Here is a 16,749-nt window from a genome sequence, read left to right on the forward strand (position 1 = left end):
CAAACAGGTAGAATGGGGCAGGTCCTGCAGCTCTGCTGAAATGTTGTCTCGCTGACATAAGAGATGAGGAAATGTTCCTTGAGCACCTCAGCATGGCTGGCAGGCCATCTGCTCAGCCAACAAAACAGGCAGCCTCCATCTGAAGCAGAACTGGAAGTCTGTACATGAGATGAGGGAGAGCAAGACTGTGGTGGTGGGGATGAGGCTGGGATTGGTGAGGAGCTTGTGTTCCCATCCCTGGCAGGTGCCAAGCCATGAGGGCAGTCTGGCACTGGATCTTGGCTTGTATTCTTGGCAAGGTTGTCCTTGGAGGAGCCACCCCAGCAGGGACAGCTCTCAACCCACAGGTGCACACAGGCTCTTTTTGTCTGCAGCTGAACTCCCAGTGCCTCTGAGGAACAAAACAGATGTTTGACTCGCTCATAAACAACGTGGGATGCAGTGGATACCATGGTGGGTACATGGGGACAATTTGATTTGAGATGTTTGAGTTGGACAAAATACAGTCCTCCCCTCAGTCCCTTGCATGAAACCTCTACCCATTGCTTCACCTGCCAGGTTTTGTCTTCAGTGGTGTGCTACTGTCCTATCTGGTTCCCTTCAGATTTCTATGCACCTTGCACTGGCCTTTATATTAAATGGCAGGGTAGGTTTGGGAAGCTGAGTACATGGAGGAGTGTCAAGAAGTAGACAGTCAGCTTGTCCATGCTTCTCCCAGCAATAAACTGCTAACAAGACAGCCTGGCAAGTCACTTTTACTTTAAATTCTTGGCTATTCCTGGTGACTGCTCAATGAGTCACAGAGCAGATTAAAGCATATTTCTCCTGGTTTTGCCAGAGTATTTAATTACTCCTCTGGCTTACGGTAGGCTCTGGGGAAATGGCAGAGGACTCAGCCATTGTCCTTTGTCCTGCAACAGTAGCAGCAAGGAACCACTCTTGCACAGCTTGCTCTGGAAGTGCAGTGACTGAGGAGAGCTGTACCACACCACAGCACTTTGGCACTTCCAGATCTTTGCCACTCCCAGGTCACGGATCACTTCAGGGATGAATGTCCTTTCTGAACTCTGCCTTTCTGTAAGACAGGGATAGGGGCCGGTTTTGTGGTGGGGTGCAGTAAAACCAGCTGTCTCTTTTTCTGTACCCCTTGTTAGCTGAACACTGGCCTCTTCTGAGAAAAAACTGATCCTAAAATATGCACAGTTGCTGCAGATACCTGTACAGAGTGTGCTTTGGAAATCCTTTTTTCTTCAAGGAAGAGTAGAGAGCCTAAAGAACTTGTAGATTAATGGAGATAATTTAATTAAGACAAAGTAAAGGAATAAAATCCTTCCCTTCCATCTCATTTCAGGAAGTAGTATTAGGCTGCCAGGCCTGTTTTGGGTTGAAGTCTAGACTGGGCTCAGAGAGGGTGGTGCACTTTCCTGAATCCTGCAATGTGCATGAGGAGAGATGCAGGGCTCTGGACTTGTTCAGCTGGAGGAGGAAAGACTTAGGAGAAACTTGACAACAGCTTTTCAATACATAAGAAAGGGTTTCCAACAAGATGGAGCCAGGCTCTTTACTGAAGTCTGCAGCCAGACAGCAAGAGGTGACGGTCCTAAGTCCAAACTGGGGAGTTTTCAGCCAGAAACAAGTGAGGGAAAGCAGTAATATGATCATTAAGCACGAGAAGAGGATACTTCAGGAGGCTGAAGCCTGTCTGTGGAGTGTCTCAAGGCACGACTGTGGGAATGCAACAACGTGGGAAGCAACTCAGTCTGAATGCAGCGTTTACCCTGCTGTGAGCAGGAGGCTGGAGGAGACACCTCCTGGGCTTCTTCCAGTCTGGATGAGGCTGTGAGTGGGATCCTGCCACGGTAAGCAGAAAGCTTTTAATTTACCTGCTGTATGGAAATGTAGAAGACTGAGCTCCTCACCCTTGCTAGAAGCACTGACGCGAAGAATAAAGCTTTGCTCCTGGTGACAAGGAGCGACGGCGAGGGTGGCAGCGCTGCCTGAGGAGCAGCTCGGCTCCCACCGCTGCTTCCACTTCCCTGCGCTCCGCTGGCTGAAAGGCGACTGTCCTTTACTGCCATCTCCTGGGAAAAAAACTCACGGTTTCCAGCCTCGTCAGCCTGTCCCGTTGTTCTGCCTCATCTCCTGCAGGGATTTCCTGCCTTCCCCTAGGCTGGCCTCCCTGTTTTTCCAGATCCATCCTCAGGATGTGGGGTCTCAGCAGTGCAATGTGCATCTCTGTAAACTCGTGTTTCCCACCCAGTGGAATCCTGAACCCCCTCTGTCCAAGTGTTTCAAATGTAAAACCATAGGAACATTGTTTTTGTGTTGGGGTTTTTTTTCCTTCCACACCTAAAAATGCATTGCACTTTGCCCTGAAGTTCTTGCCGTGCCTCAAAAGCACTCCTTAAGGAAGATTTACTGGAGGTGAGGGGATAAACCACGGGCACTTCTTGTTTCTAAAGCTCACCTTTTGCTGGAGAGATGACAGCTGCCTATGAGAGGATGAATAATTTTGAGCTGGAGATTGGTAGACTGGAATCACAGCCCCCCACTTCCAGGAATGCCTTGGACCCCAGCTCCAGAAACCACACATACTTGCCTCCTCCTGCTTTCTGTATTCCCGTTTCTGCTGCCCGTAAAGGAATCCTTGCTCCTTCCTTTCCTGGGACACTGAACTAGCATCAGATTGTTTTTTCAGCTGTGCCTGAATTCGGGTGGGGATTTTCCTGTCCTTGGTGAATCCCATCCTGCCTGACAGACCGGAGCTGCAGTATGTTAATGTTTGTGCTGCAGGGCAAATGCCCTGCTGCCCTACAAAGCCTCTCCTTTGGTCCTCACCTGCTCTCCCAGGTGACACACAGCTCTGCCCTGACCCTTTAGAGTCCTGAAACTGCCGATGGATGTTATATTCACCTGGAAAATAGCATTTGCAGAACACTGGGAGAACTAATAATGTCAACAGACTCTGTTAGATAATACTGGGCCAAAAGTTTGCCTGGAACAACAATTTCTGTGCTGTCCTGGTGCATTTAGAGAGACTGAAGTTTAGCTTTTGACTGGAAGAAAAAGATAACTTTCAATTCATCTTCCTACATGTCTGGAATCACAGCTGATAGCTACCAAAGTAGCTGACCAACGTGCCCGGGTTTAATGGTATAAATAATTCTCTTCATAGGAAAAACCTCACCAAAAAAGAGACATCCTTTAATTTCTTTGCTCTGGCTCCATGAAAAGGTATCTGTCATTAATAACTCTATTTGTAACTCTATCATCACCAATTTTGCACTCATAAAATTTCACTGAGCTCACTTCTAGTGCATGACTCACTGAACTCTGATTTCCTTCAAGATTTTAAAAGGAAACAGCAATGCTTTTATCCTCCCCTCCTCTGTGTGAAGGAATTATTTGAATTTATTGTTTGTTTTAACTTTGGAAAAAGGACATAATTTGTGTATGTGTAAGTATAATATGATTTATAATATCTCATTGAAATCTGCATACCTGGCCACATTTTTCTCTCATCCTTGCCTTTTGCTGCATTATCAGATAGTCACTGAAAAAATAATTGCCATATCCCTGCTGTGTGCATTTAATTCCTTCACTGAGACAAGCTCAGTCTACATTTAGCTCCATCCCAACACACTGACACCTAACTGATGTCAGCATTTTGCTTTCTTTATCACTGTTTTTTTCATAATGTCCATCCAAACCTCTCCCCTTAATGTGGTAATTTATACCTTTCCAAAGTACAGCACTGTGTACATATGTGGTAATTTATACCTTTCCAAAGTACAGCACTGTGTACATATTGAATACTTAGAAGATCCCCAGCTGCTTGTCTTTTTTTTAGTAGAAACAAGTAAAATTGTTCAACTATTTCCTCTTCATTTATCTTAGGCTTCTGATCGAGCTGCTGCTACAAGAGAGCCTAGGTTTGCCTCTAGAATTATCTCAAATTCTCCACTACATCTGAAGGCAGATATGCCTTTTACATTCTCCATATTTTTTTTTCTACCTGAAAATGTGTCTTGTGCTACTGAGTTTATGCCATGCTTTTCAAAGATATGTCAGCATCATCCACTTTCATGACTGAGGGAGCTCAGCCCCAGTTTGCTGCAAGATTGACACAAGTGATCAGATACATTTTAAGGATATCTGAAACAAGACCATGGTGCAGAGAATTTCAGCACAACTGTCCTAAGCTTTGATGAAGTTATCAGCAATTGAAAATATGGTCATTTGCTTTTAAGTGCAGGAATACTGTGCCTGCTCTGGCTACAACAAACACGGTTCTGTCACACAAGAGGCTGTGTTTGGATTGCAAGAAAACCAATTTTTTCTGAGTGGCTCTATTCACATTGCTTAATAGTACAAGGAGCTGGTGGCCCTTAGGTAAGCACCAGTGTGCCTGGGATGGAGGATTAAACAAACTTGCTGGTCAGGCTGTTTACTGGAGGCTGTTTGAGAGATACCTGGTGCATGGGTGAAGAGGGCTTTCCTCAAAGCCTGCACACTCAGACCTGAAACATTTAGCCACAACTGTGCTCTCTGCAGCTATTTCTGATTTTATGTTCCTTGTTTCATAGCAGGACAGGAAAGATTATACAGATGCTGCTGCCTTCTGTTATTTCTTTAAGGTTCTTCTCACCATATTCTTCAAGAAGAGTTAGGGCTGAATGTAACAGAAGGGCTGGTCTGAATAAAATCTCCTTAGGCTCCTTAGGTTAGTAGATCTAGAGAATGAAAGCTTAAGGTCCTTCTTAGATTTTAAAGTATTTTTTTCTCTAAATTCATAACCAGTTGTTAGCCAGAGATATTTCTGAATTCAGTTAACAAATCCTTTAAACTAAAAGAATCTGGTTCTGTACATAATGTGCAGCTAGGAAGGAGCTGTAGCTTCTCACAACCATCTAGGTCTCTACTCCTCCAAATTCTCAGGCTGGTAAAGTATATATGTGCTCCAGACCTATTTTCTCTGGCACCCAGAAGAAGCAAGCAAGCTGTAAATCTCCCAATTTTTTTTCATCTTATCTCAAATTCTGTTATTTTGATGCCTCATAGACAGAAGTCAGGAGAGCAAAATCATTGTGCACATTGCAGTTTGCACAGTGGAGAACACTGTGCTCAAGAAACCACAGGAGTTGGTTACTCATTTTTCCCTTAAGCTTGTGAAAATAAGCATTAATATTTGTCAGGAATGGCCAGCATAAATAGTAGTTTGGTTTTTTAAATTTATTTCATGTGATGCATCGCTTTCCTTGTTAGATTTTCAAACCAGATTGTTGTTTTGTTTGTATCTCTTTAGTACTTGTGTTAATATATTTTGATTCCTGCTTGAAAGCACTGCTTATCAGATATTAGACAGTTGCTGCAGTTTTGTTGAACATTTGTTAACACATAAGATGCCTGCTTCCCCTTACAGCATTTTTCTACTGCCATGGGTGCAGATGCAGGTGCAGATTAAAAACCTTTGTGTGAATTCAATTAAATTCAACAAAATATAGACTCCATGTTAAATTAGAAGATTAATGGTTACCAAAGAGTGTGCAAGGGCTCTCAGTCTGCTCAGCAAGGTTGGCTCCCCTCTTGTGTCTGTGGAGGAGTCATAAAAGCAATCACAAGTAATTATTTTTGACTCAGTGGGTCAATGATTTGAAGGTGGGGGGGCAGGTCTGGTCAAACCAGACCAAGAAGTTTAGCACCTATGATTTACCTGGAGCAATGTGGAGATCCCAGGGATATGGAGGACAGGGTGCCCCAGTAAAGTGACATAAGAAGGGGTTTTAAGTGGTATGGAAGGTGAGCAGGCAGCAGGCTCACAATTCTGCTGAGCAATAGTTAATCTCCAAAACTGTTCTGGGCTTTCTCAGGGGGCAAATTCAAAATAAACACAAGTTCTGGTTGTCTTTCAAGTTGTGGTGTACTTGTAGAAGGAGAAAGGTCCCAGAACTTGTCATGGAACAGGAATCAGGGTATGGTTTAAACAGCAAAGTGGTGAACAAGAGGGCAAAGGCACTGCCCTCTCTATTGCCTTTTCACAAAGCTAATGTTACCAGGGACCTTTATCTCAATATCAGTTAGTAAAACGTGAATAACAAGGAGCAACTACCCGAAGTGGCTGGGAGACCACAACAGTAATACAGAGCATCCTGATGAGGAATGTACACATTACATACTCCCTTCTGTACCACACCTGCTCAGGTGCACTGTTGGTGTCCCAGCACTGCTGCCTGCCCAACACCTTCATCTGAAAGAAGACATCTGCAACAAAACCAGGTTTAATTCCCTTCTCTGTGCTCGGGCAGCTGTCTGTCTCTTTGGCACTGTTTGTGCCATGCTTTCATGCTCACAGCCATATCCTGGTCTTCTTAATTACGGATTCCTCTGTGGACTCCATTCTTGCCCAGGAGGAAGATCAGGGGTTTGGGGGTCATGCCACTAGGGATAGATCTGCTGTCACTGCCTTTGCTTTTGACATCCATCTCGTTGTCTTCATCCACCAGCAGGTTTTCACAAATCCCACCACACTTTTTACAATTTATGGCGATTCCCACTAACAGGAATATTTTCTGATCCTGGTCTGAGATCAAATGATTCTTGAGGTGAATGTGAGGAACTCTCCTCTCTTGATTGCCCACACACATCCATTATCAAAAAGACCCACAACAGCCTCATTTTCAATGTCCCTCTCCACCAGCATGCTGATGATGGACTATATCCAGAAATCCATGGTGGCTGGGCTGTCTGAATCTCCCAGAAATGCCCAACACTGAACTACCCCATTTTCTACCTTCTGAGACTTTGCTCTCAGCACACTGATCATGAAAATTTCAGCTTGTGAGTTCGGCCATCAGATCCCAAAGCTCTTGCTTTGCCTGTGAGGACGGACCTGTGGCATCAGCGTTATTTGCCACTCCGGCTTATATTTGACTTCGTATTTGCCTTGCAGCTGCGTACCCACAAAGTGACTTCCCTGAGACCCTGCCAACAAACAGGGAACTCTCGGAAGGGATCCCAGGAGTTCAGCTGTCCCGAGGCGGCCGAACAGCACTGGGCACCCCGTTTGCTGCCTGCCCTCCACGCCTCCATCCACCAAACCCAACGCATGGATTTGACGCGCTCGCGTATTCCCACCCAGCCCACACTTCCTCTAGCGCTGCTTTCACTAAACCCCGGATATCGGACGGAACACATCATCCGCGGGAGCTTTGCCAAGCCGGACGCTCGGCCGTGCATTTACCCCGCTGCACCGCCCTCTTTCTCGGGGCAGCTGCGGAGGGCCGGGCGGTGTGAGGGGCCGGGCGGAGTGAGGGGCGGTGTGAGGCGAGGGGCGGTGTGAGGGGCCGGACGGAGTGAGGGGCGGTGTGAGGGGCCGGACGGTGTGAGGGCCGGTGTGAGGCGAGGGGCGGTGTGAGGGGCGGTGTGAGGCGAGGGGCGGTGTGAGGGGCCGCTCCGCCCCTGCCCAGGCCGCACCGTCCCCGCCCAGGCCGCTCCGCTCTGCCCCCGCCCAGGCCGCACCGTCCCCGCCCAGGCCGCTCCGCTCTGCCCCCGCCCAGGCCGCACCGTCCCCGCCTAGGCCGCTCCGCCCCCGCCCAGGCCGCTCGGCTCCGTCCCCGTCCAGGCCGCTCCGGGCGCAGCGGGAGCAGTCGCCATGAGCGGCCCGTGGGGCGCGGCGGGCCCGGCGCGGCAGGCCTGGCTGTGGGGGGCGGCGGCGCTGCTGGCGCTGGGCGCCCTGCTCGGGGCCTGGCGCTGGGCCGGCCCGCGCCGCCGCCGCCGCCTGCAGCGGGTCGGGACGGTGCTCAGGCTCTTCGTGTACCCGGTGAAGTCGTGCCGGGGGGTGTCGGTGCGGCGGGCGCAGGTGACGCCGATGGGGCTGCGCAGCGGGGAGCTGCGGGACAGGTAGGCGGGCCGGGCCCCGCGCGGCTCCGCGGCTCTCGGGTGTTGGTTTTCCTGAGGGGAAGGAGCCCGGCATTAACGCGCTTTGGGCCCCGTCCCGCCGCAGGTTCTGGCTCGTGGTCAGGGAGGACGGGCACATGGTGACAGCTCGCCAGGAGCCGCGGCTCGTCCTTATTTCTACCAGCTGTGATGACGGGCACCTGGTCTTGGAGGCCGGGGACATGGAGAGGATAAGCGTGCCTGTACAGCTCCCCAAGAAAAACCCCGTCCGCAACTGCAGGTACTGAAGTAGGCTTTTTCTTTTCCCCTTCCCTCTCTCTCAATACTGTATTTCTCATGTGCTTTTCTTTTCAAGATTGTGCGAGGCTTTTAATTTTCTTATGCAGAAATTGGAGTGTAAAAGTTCAATACCTCTGTCTCTTTTCTCTGCGGGTATTTCTCACCATCTGCTTGAGGGAGATAGACTTTGAACCAGAGCCTGTACTGGCAAGACAAGGCATAGTGGTGTAAGTAGGTTTAGATTGGCCATTAGGAGGAAATTCTTCACTGTGCAGGTGGTGAGGCACTGGCACAGGTTGTCCAGAGGAGATGTGCATGCCCCATCCCTAGAAGTGTTCAAGGTCAGGCTGGATGTGGTTCTGAGCACCTTGGTCTAGTGGAGGGTATGCAGCTTGTGCTAGGGGAGTTGTCCTAGGTGTTCTTTAAGGTTGTTTCTAATCCAGACTGTTCTGTAATTCTGTGAGATCCTCTGCCATGTGTTACACAGGGGGCCAGGAATGGTTGTCATAACAGAAGCTCTGCTTTTTAGATGACACAAGTATCAAAGACCATCTGCCAAATGAGCTGTGATCTTCTGTCTTCACAGAATGTCATGTTTGCTTATTTCTTTTTACTTCTAGTTTTTGTTCTTGCTTCGGTGAGCAGCTCAGAGCCTCGGTCATGCACTTTGATATTTCTTGATCACAACTACTGTGTGCATCAGCATTTTTGCATGCATGCTGGCCGTTCACAGCTGGTGAGATGCTGGAGTTTAGAGTCCCTGAGCCCTGTCTTTAGCCATTTAACTGAGGTGCCTCAGTTAAAAACTTGATAGTCCAAGGCTCACTCTTAGGTCACAAGGGTAAGAGTGGCATTCCCTGAAGGTGCTACCCTGAAGGAGTTTCAGATGAATGGGTTACAAACAGTGATTTAGCTGTGTGCTTAGAATTTTGCTGTATGACTGCAGGCCTAGTTATTTTATGTATGTATAGAAATCCATGCTGGAAAACTGCCAGCAGGAAGAGGAAAACATTTTCTCTGCTAAAATGTCAATTAATACGTGTTTAGAAACTGTAAGTGGTGTAAGGCCCTACAAAGATACTGTAAGTGTTTGTTCTTTGGATAGCAGAGATGGTTAATGCACCAGCTGCTGTAATTGTAACTAAAAGAATGCTGGCAAGGAACTGCCTTTGCTTGCTTGTAGCATAAGTGTTGCTGTGGAAACCCTTGATCAGCATAGCTCAGTATCTCAGTTTATACAGGGCAGGTGCAAGTTCCCAATGGTAGCATTTCTCCAGGGGAAGTGGAGCAGACTTTTACAAACCTGTGCATAATGCCTGTGTGTTAGCCAATGGCACACACAGTTTGTGAGGTATCATTTTCCTAAAATTTGTTGTATCACTGGAAGAATGTTTAAATAGCCTAATATGTTGTAGTAAGGAAAAATTAGTTTGGATTTCTTAGATTTTCCAGTTTTGGAGCTCAGTGATGTGTTCTTCTGGTTTGTGTTTTTTTTTTTTCTTTCTTTGCCCTTAATAAATTTGCCTTCAGATGGGTGCTCATGGGAGCTAATGCCCTGTAAGCAGGAGCTAAAGCAGTGCCTTAGTGACTTTGGCTGCATTTGGGTGTGCATGTGCTGATCTTGAAAACTGCTAAGTCCACTTGCAGATTTTCTGTAGGTATTTAAAAATCCTGTTCTTGGGAGAGTCAAATATAGGACCAAGGCTATTTTTTAGGTGCATTTTCAGCTTCTGCAAATGGTAGAGTGTTTCCCTCTTGCTTAGAAACCTCGTGCTTTTCATCTGTGCCCTTTGTCAATGTGTGTTGTAATGCTTAAATTGTGTGATTTATTCCCATGGGTCCCTACAGCATGGAGTGCTTAGGATAAATCTGCTTCCTGAGTGGGAAGATGTAAGAGCCTTGCCTCTGTTGTCCTGCCAGTCAAAATACATGCAGGAACTGTGGGATGGAGGGAGGAGAAAGGTAGGCAAATGCTGGAGCAATGACATTTTAAGTCCAGCCTGTGTCAAAGGGTAGACATGGGAATCCCAGCAGAAGGAGCAGGGATATTGATGCCAGCACCCTAATGATCACTCCCCCAGATGAGTAAAGAAGGCTTCTAGGAGCTGGGCTCACTCTAGATGAGCTGCATGGGCATCTCGATGCTTCAAGCTTCCCAGGATTTGATTGCAGATACGAAACTGCAGTGCATTAGGGTCAAAATGGCTACTTTGAAAAGTGTAGCAAAACTGCTCATGACTGGTGTTGAAGTCTGTTGAAAGGTTGAGTCAAGTTAGCTTTTCTTGGCAGGAAAATGTTCCTTGCATAAACTTGTTTGTATTCTACTGGCAGTGGCTTTTGGTGCCCCATGGACTTTGTTTCCAGTACAAAACTTTAACCTCTCTTAAGATACTGAGCTATTTTGTATGTGAAGTCTGAGCTGAAGAGTCTCACTCATTTCCGGCTAAAGTTTGACACCACTAAAATCTGAAGAAAGTTTCCTTAACAGTTAGGGACACTTTTAATTAATAACATTTGTACATATCAGTTGTGGTAACTAACCACATCATTTCAAACTCTCATTCATTTCCTGAGATTAGTTACCTTCCAGTTGATTTCTCAGTAGAAATCATTTGTTGTAGCAGTCCTGCAAATGCAAGAACTGGCCCTTTTTTTCCCTCTAAGTAGGGCAAGCAGGTTGGTTTGTTACTGTCGCTGATGGGGCAGTTAGCTCTGGGCACATTAACACCATTTCAGAGCTCATTCTTTCACCAGCTGGTATTGTCTGGTCATGTCTGTGTTCCTTAGCTTTAAAAACACAGTGGCCACAAGGACGTTGCCCTTTGGGAATGATTAGCTTTCTGTGTATTGCTGCCACTGTTAAAACATGTTTTTTACCTTTGAATAAGGAGCTTCCTTGAACCTTCATGTTCCCAGCTAACTCACTGATGTGTTGTGATCCTCCAGGGTGTTTGGACAGGATATCCAAGGCAGGGACTGTGGTGATGAAGTGGCTCAGTGGATCACCACCTTCCTGAACTCAGAGCCCTGTCGACTGGTGCACTTTGAGCCCTCCATGGTGCCGAGAAAGTCAAAGGACACAATAGCCCTTTTCCGAAACACAGATGAGGTAAATGATTCCTCTTTTTCTCAGAAGTGTGTCCTTTAACCATTCCCACCCACCCACCAGAACCTGCCCCTTCCATCTTTGGTGAATGAGCCCAGTTTAGCAAGGTGTGTAGTTATGTACTGAAGCCATGTGAGTATTCTTTTCTGTAAAGAGGTGACTTGCTTAATTTTTACTTCAAATTGGTTTTAAGCTATTGACCATTCACAGCTAAAGAGTCTGAAACTGATACTTGAGGGGGAACTGTTTCATTGCAGAATACAATACCATTTTGTGTCTCAGTGAATAGAAAAAAGTTATACCTTTAATGATGTTTTGATGGTGTAATCTGTGTTGCACAGAAAGATTTCACTCCCTATCCCTTGTTAGGTCTGGGAGTGTACTGATACAAGTTGTGTTATTTTGTATTTTGTTTAAAGGAATGATGTTTAAACAAGTTGTAGTTATGAGCCTAGGAATTAAAATTCAAAGGGAGTTTCTGAGGTTTTATTTCTTTCTGTGGAAGTGGCTAGAAGATATGACATTAGAGAAATATCATGGAAAGGCACGGGAAGGAGATGCTGTGCTCAGATATCCTCATATCATTTTAGCTTCTGCTGCCCTTCTCTTTTTTCTGGAAAATTCTCTCAGGTGAAGATGCTGTGATGAATTGTATCAAATGTAAGGTTTTTAAACAAATTAAAATTGAGTTCCTTGCTTTAGTGATGTTATTATCTATAGAGCATCAGTGTCTTACTTCTTGTTGTGCAAAGAGAAGAAGGCATGTTAACTTATAGACTTTTATAGATACATATTTGTTATGTAGGGGCACTGAGACCAATACAAACACAATGTTTCAGCAAAAAGGACATCAGATTAGGAGGGGTGATGTTCTGGAATCATAGCAAGAAAGAAAAGGCAGAATTTTTTTGATAGTTATTTCAATGCTCACAATCTTGTGGTTGAAAGGTATGTACAAGGATGGATTAAGAACAATGTAAGAGAAAGGCAGCAAGGTTATACACTAAAAATTCTTACCAAAATGTCTCTCCCCCCCGCCCCACCTCTGTGGAATTCCACTTCTTGGAGGTCTAGAGGTTTTTGAACATGCTTCATTGGCCTCCTTTGCTAATATGGCCCTCCCACTGCCCAGGCATCCCAAACTGACAAATTGAGTAATTGAGTATGGGCTGTTCTGGATGTGGAACTCCCTCTGGTGTTGTGATGAGGCAATTTGAGCACACAGAAACTGCCATGGTGACTGAAATAGAGAAGATCGTGTTGTTTTCATTGTCAACCTACTTTCAGGAAAATCAAAACTTGAATGGAGTAGCCTAAAGGCCACTGGTTCCAAGGCCTGTCTTTTGCCATGCAGTGACTTTCCTCCCATGCTCTTGCAGCAACCTTAGGATTTGGTGGTGTTTGTTTCTGTAGGTTGCCTATCCTGACTGCAGCCCAGTCTTGATGATCTCTGAAGCTTCAATGGACGATTTAAATACCAGGCTGGAAAAGAAAGCTAAGATACAGAACTTCAGGCCAAATATTTATGTAACAGACTGCAGTGCTTTTGAGGAGGTAAAATAACTGTCTTAAATGTCTTTTTGAAGGCTTGGTTGTGTTTCTTTATAACTTGGTTGTCTTATGTGATGGTGCCAACACGGGTGAGGAAAGCTGCTATTGTGTGGTTTTACAACTCAGTTCCAGAGAGATAAAGCTTCAGCTTACATCAATGCATGTGGAACACTGATGAAGGACACAGGTCTATGAATTATTATTTCTCAAATTGCGGAAGTTCCTAAAGCAGGAATAGATTTTTATCTCCCAGGAGGGTTTGCAATAGAAAGCTTGCGTAGATGACAAGCAAAAACTTACTTGCCCTAAAAATTTGCTTTCTGCAAAATTGTAGATTTACCAGAGGTGACAGATCAGATCACCTATACACTGAGAATAAATTGCTTTAGGTTCAGTGCTTCGGACAAAAATGTGTTGCAGAACAGAACTCATTACTTGTGTGTCTCTCTTTTCAGATAGAATTATTAGTGTGTCCTGGATTGGATAAGTGCAGTGACAGTAGGGTTTTCATTATGGTACTGTAGTGTAACTATGCATATTTTGAAGGTGCTAGTAAAAGTGATCATCTGGAATGGTGTACCTTTTTGTGAATGACTGTGCAACTTCTGGAAAACTAATTGCATGTGCTTGTGTTTAATATGTGCCTAATGTTTACTTTCCTCAGGACACCTGGGAGGATGTTCTTATTGGTGATGTGGAGATGAAAGGGACCGTGTGTTGTGGCAGGTAAACATTGGAGACCTTTATTTTACATAGGAACAAAGAGGTTTATGATAAGAAGCCCTGACTGATTTGGCACTTCTGTCATTGCAGGTGTATTTTAACCACCGTTAATCCAGACACTGGGATCATCGACAGGAAGGAGCCCTTGGAAACATTGAAAAGGTTATAAAAATACCACTGTTTCTTAGACTGTGGGAGAGGATTTAGCCTAGACCCCAACAGATGTTAGACTAGTGTTTTAAAAGTGGCTTGAAGTGTATGTGGACATAATAATGCAGTGTGAAGGTCTGTGTATGTTGACTTCAAGTCTACTTCTTGCAATTCTGTGTGGTAAGAAAATTCAGGAAGTTCTCTTCTTTCTTGCAAACTTCACATTCCCTGTCTCTTTCATATCTGCTGCAGTGAAAGCTTGGGGTAACAGGTATTTAAGGTGTCTAAAGGTCTAACTTTGCTTCTTTGACTTTTCTTTGTATAAAGATTTTTGTATATATTAAACATGAATGAGTGAATACAGTCAGGCTTTTTTCCCTCCTTTTGAACTACTTGGTTCTCTTAACTACAGTATTTATTTAGTTTTTAGCCTAGTATGATGACCAAAGCCAGGCATCATTATTTGCATATTATCTCTTTCATCACTGATATTTTGATGTGTTGGTTTTGCTATCACTTATTCTAAAGAAGGCCTTTCTCTCTGCAGCTACCGCTTATGTGACCCGTCCGAGAGACACATTTACAAAACCAGCCCTCTCTTTGGGAAATACTTTGCTGTTAACAAAACTGGAACGATTCAAGTTGGAGACCCTGTGTACAAGATGGTCTGGGAATGAAGGAGACTTTGATCAGAAGATGTTTTTTTACTTTGATATGCAGATTGTTTTTCCGTGTGCACAGTCACCAGCATAACTTTTTCTTCTTCCTTGCAATATTTTTTGTGCTTTTTAAGGTGCAGGAGGTTCTTTGAGCCTGTGAAGTGCCAGTCATTTCAGATCATGTAATCTGCTGGCTCACCTGTATTAACCACATCTTTAGTTTTCCTGGAGGCTATTGTAGAAGAAACTGATCCAAGACGGACTTTACAGCGCTACTGTGAGCATAACTCCTCCTAAAATTTCCTGTCAACTCCAATATCAGAATCCAAAATCATGTACAAGGATTTACATAATGTCTTAGATACATTTAGTGCCTATAAGGAACCACAAAAACATTCATGCCAAGCACAAAGTATGTTTGTCACAGAGCTGCCTTCAGAAGTCAGGGCTCTGCTTCCTGCCTTTGGTCCCAATCCTTAGGGTTGGATTCTACCCTCCTCTGGTCCTAATTATCTTGCCCTGTCTATGTCCGGAGGTAGTTTTTAGAAGTTGTTTCCTGAAGATTTCTACTGTCTCTTTAGATTGGAGCAATATTAGAAGGAGGATTGTGAGCTGACTAAATGATAGTCAGGTCTGGATGTAGGGGTGCCAGGTAATCATGTATAAGGCTGGGGGCTTGTTTATTTTGTGACCTCTGCTTGACAGTTAGAACTGTCAATTTTTTATCCTGTGAACAATAGCATAACACTGAGGCTGTAGACTAGTGATGCATTTGCTTACATAGCAGTAGAATTTCCAGTTTGACTAAAAGAACTGGATGTTCACTGTGTTAGAGACTTCATGCACATTGAAGGGGAAGAAAAGCCGTAGGGAGTGATCTGATATTGAGCCTGCCCTGTTCAAGCTGCTGTCCAGGCCAGTATTGTAGAGGTCATGCATAGCTCCTCTCTGGCTCAGTGAATCCCTTTGTGTAGAAAGTTAGGCTGCTAAGCAGATGTTTGGGAAGCTGCAGTTAGAGCATGTTAGCATCCTTACTGTTTCTGCATTTACATCTCTGATTGTCCCCCATCCTGCTCAAATCTAACCAAAATGTCAGCTGTTTGTAGGAAGCTGATCATTATATTTCCTACTGCATAAAACAAGTAAGGGAAAAAACTAGTTGAATTAGAGCAGTGTTATCTTTTCTTTAAATGTTACATGATGTTTTAAAGTGGCCTCCAGGACAAAAGCTTGCCATCTCTTGAATGCTTGTCTGCTTGTTTCTTTTATGGATACTAAATTTGAAAAGAGTGTTGCCCTAGCCTAAAAGAGGAATCAAATTAAATGTGAAGAATGACAAATATGATCCAATCTAATGTTTAGATTCTTGATTTTCTATTTTAAGTATGAAAAGGGAATTTTGATGTATGTTCACAACTCAGACATGAAAAATGAAGGGTCACTGAGCTTTGAGTAAGTGCAGGTGGATGTATGTGCCAAGCCTGAAGCAATCATGTTGGAGAGGTACTTTTATATTATTTGTGAACTCAGAGTTGCTCTGAATGCTATTTTGTCAGCAGGGTGCTTTGTAAGTATTAAGTTTTCCTGGGACAGACAAGTGCCCAATTTGAAGTGCATGTTGCATGTTTGTGTATTATGCCTGAAGCAGCAACTAGTGGGAAGAAGTGAGGGAAAAAGCATCTTTTGGAAAGAAAAAGAATTGAGGTTCACTCTTAAAAAAGCGCATGTTGGAAGTTCTTAGTGTTAGAAGCTGGAAGCTTGTGGAATTCCTTAAGCACAAGCAGCCTGCTGGCCTGCCAAAGCAATTAGTTAAGAGTGTGTCTCTTCATTAAGTCGAAGAAGTGGAAGGAAAAAGCTGATTTTTTGGCTTCTGGCCAAACTTATTTTTTCCATTGTTCTAGCAGCACATCAGCATTTACGTAACACAAATTGTGCGGTATAGATCTCATTAGGCTGCTGTCGATGGGGCTGATTTGGAAATGGGGCTGTCTTTGCAAGGAGAAACTGCCATTTGCATCCCTGCTTGGGAGAGGCCATACATCTAAACCCCTGATTTACTCCTGTAAAGCCTCTTAGCAGAATGTGGCTGGAATCCTAGAACAGGTGTGCATCTGAGTGCAACATGGTTCACAGATGACACTTAAATCAATTATGTGGCCATTTTGTTGAGACCATGAGTTAGAACATTGCACTGTAAATATCTTCTGATGACTGTTGATTTGCTGTAACTGTAGGAATTGTTTGATTTTGTTTAAGTAATTTAGAAAATTGACTGAAAAGTGTCAATCATAAGCCACTGTTTTTAAAATTGTGTACTTAAACAGTTGTTAATTATTTTTAACTCTAGAGGAAGAAAACAAAAGTATAAACTTCTAATGAATCCAA

General features: G+C 44.6%; 1 protein-coding gene across 1 annotated transcript; it reads left to right on the forward strand.

The window, feature by feature from the left end:
* The first annotated feature begins 7,594 nt into the window (after positions 1 to 7,594).
* On the forward strand, positions 7,595 to 16,749 carry LOC130251533 (mitochondrial amidoxime reducing component 2-like). Its single transcript, XM_056488236.1, has 7 exons — positions 7,595 to 7,899; positions 8,003 to 8,176; positions 11,122 to 11,284; positions 12,695 to 12,835; positions 13,497 to 13,558; positions 13,646 to 13,717; positions 14,253 to 16,749. The coding sequence occupies exons 1-7, from the start codon at positions 7,652 to 7,654 to the stop codon at positions 14,380 to 14,382; spliced, it is 990 nt and encodes a 329-aa protein (XP_056344211.1). The 5' UTR covers positions 7,595 to 7,651; the 3' UTR covers positions 14,383 to 16,749.

The sequence above is a fragment of the Oenanthe melanoleuca genome, chromosome 3 (genome assembly GCF_029582105.1).
Source record: "Oenanthe melanoleuca isolate GR-GAL-2019-014 chromosome 3, OMel1.0, whole genome shotgun sequence".
Classification (NCBI taxonomy): domain Eukaryota; kingdom Metazoa; phylum Chordata; class Aves; order Passeriformes; family Muscicapidae; genus Oenanthe; species Oenanthe melanoleuca.

Excerpts from the sequence above, each read along its gene's own strand:
- LOC130251533 (XM_056488236.1), top strand. The coding sequence starts at position 7,652 with ATGAGCGGCCCGTGGGGCGCGGCGGGCCCGGCGCGGCAGGCCTGGCTG. Across the intron at positions 8,177-11,121 it reads AACCCCGTCCGCAACTGCAG|GGTGTTTGGACAGGATATCC; the intron begins GTACTGAAGTAG and ends GTGATCCTCCAG. Across the intron at positions 12,836-13,496 it reads ACTGCAGTGCTTTTGAGGAG|GACACCTGGGAGGATGTTCT; the intron begins GTAAAATAACTG and ends TACTTTCCTCAG.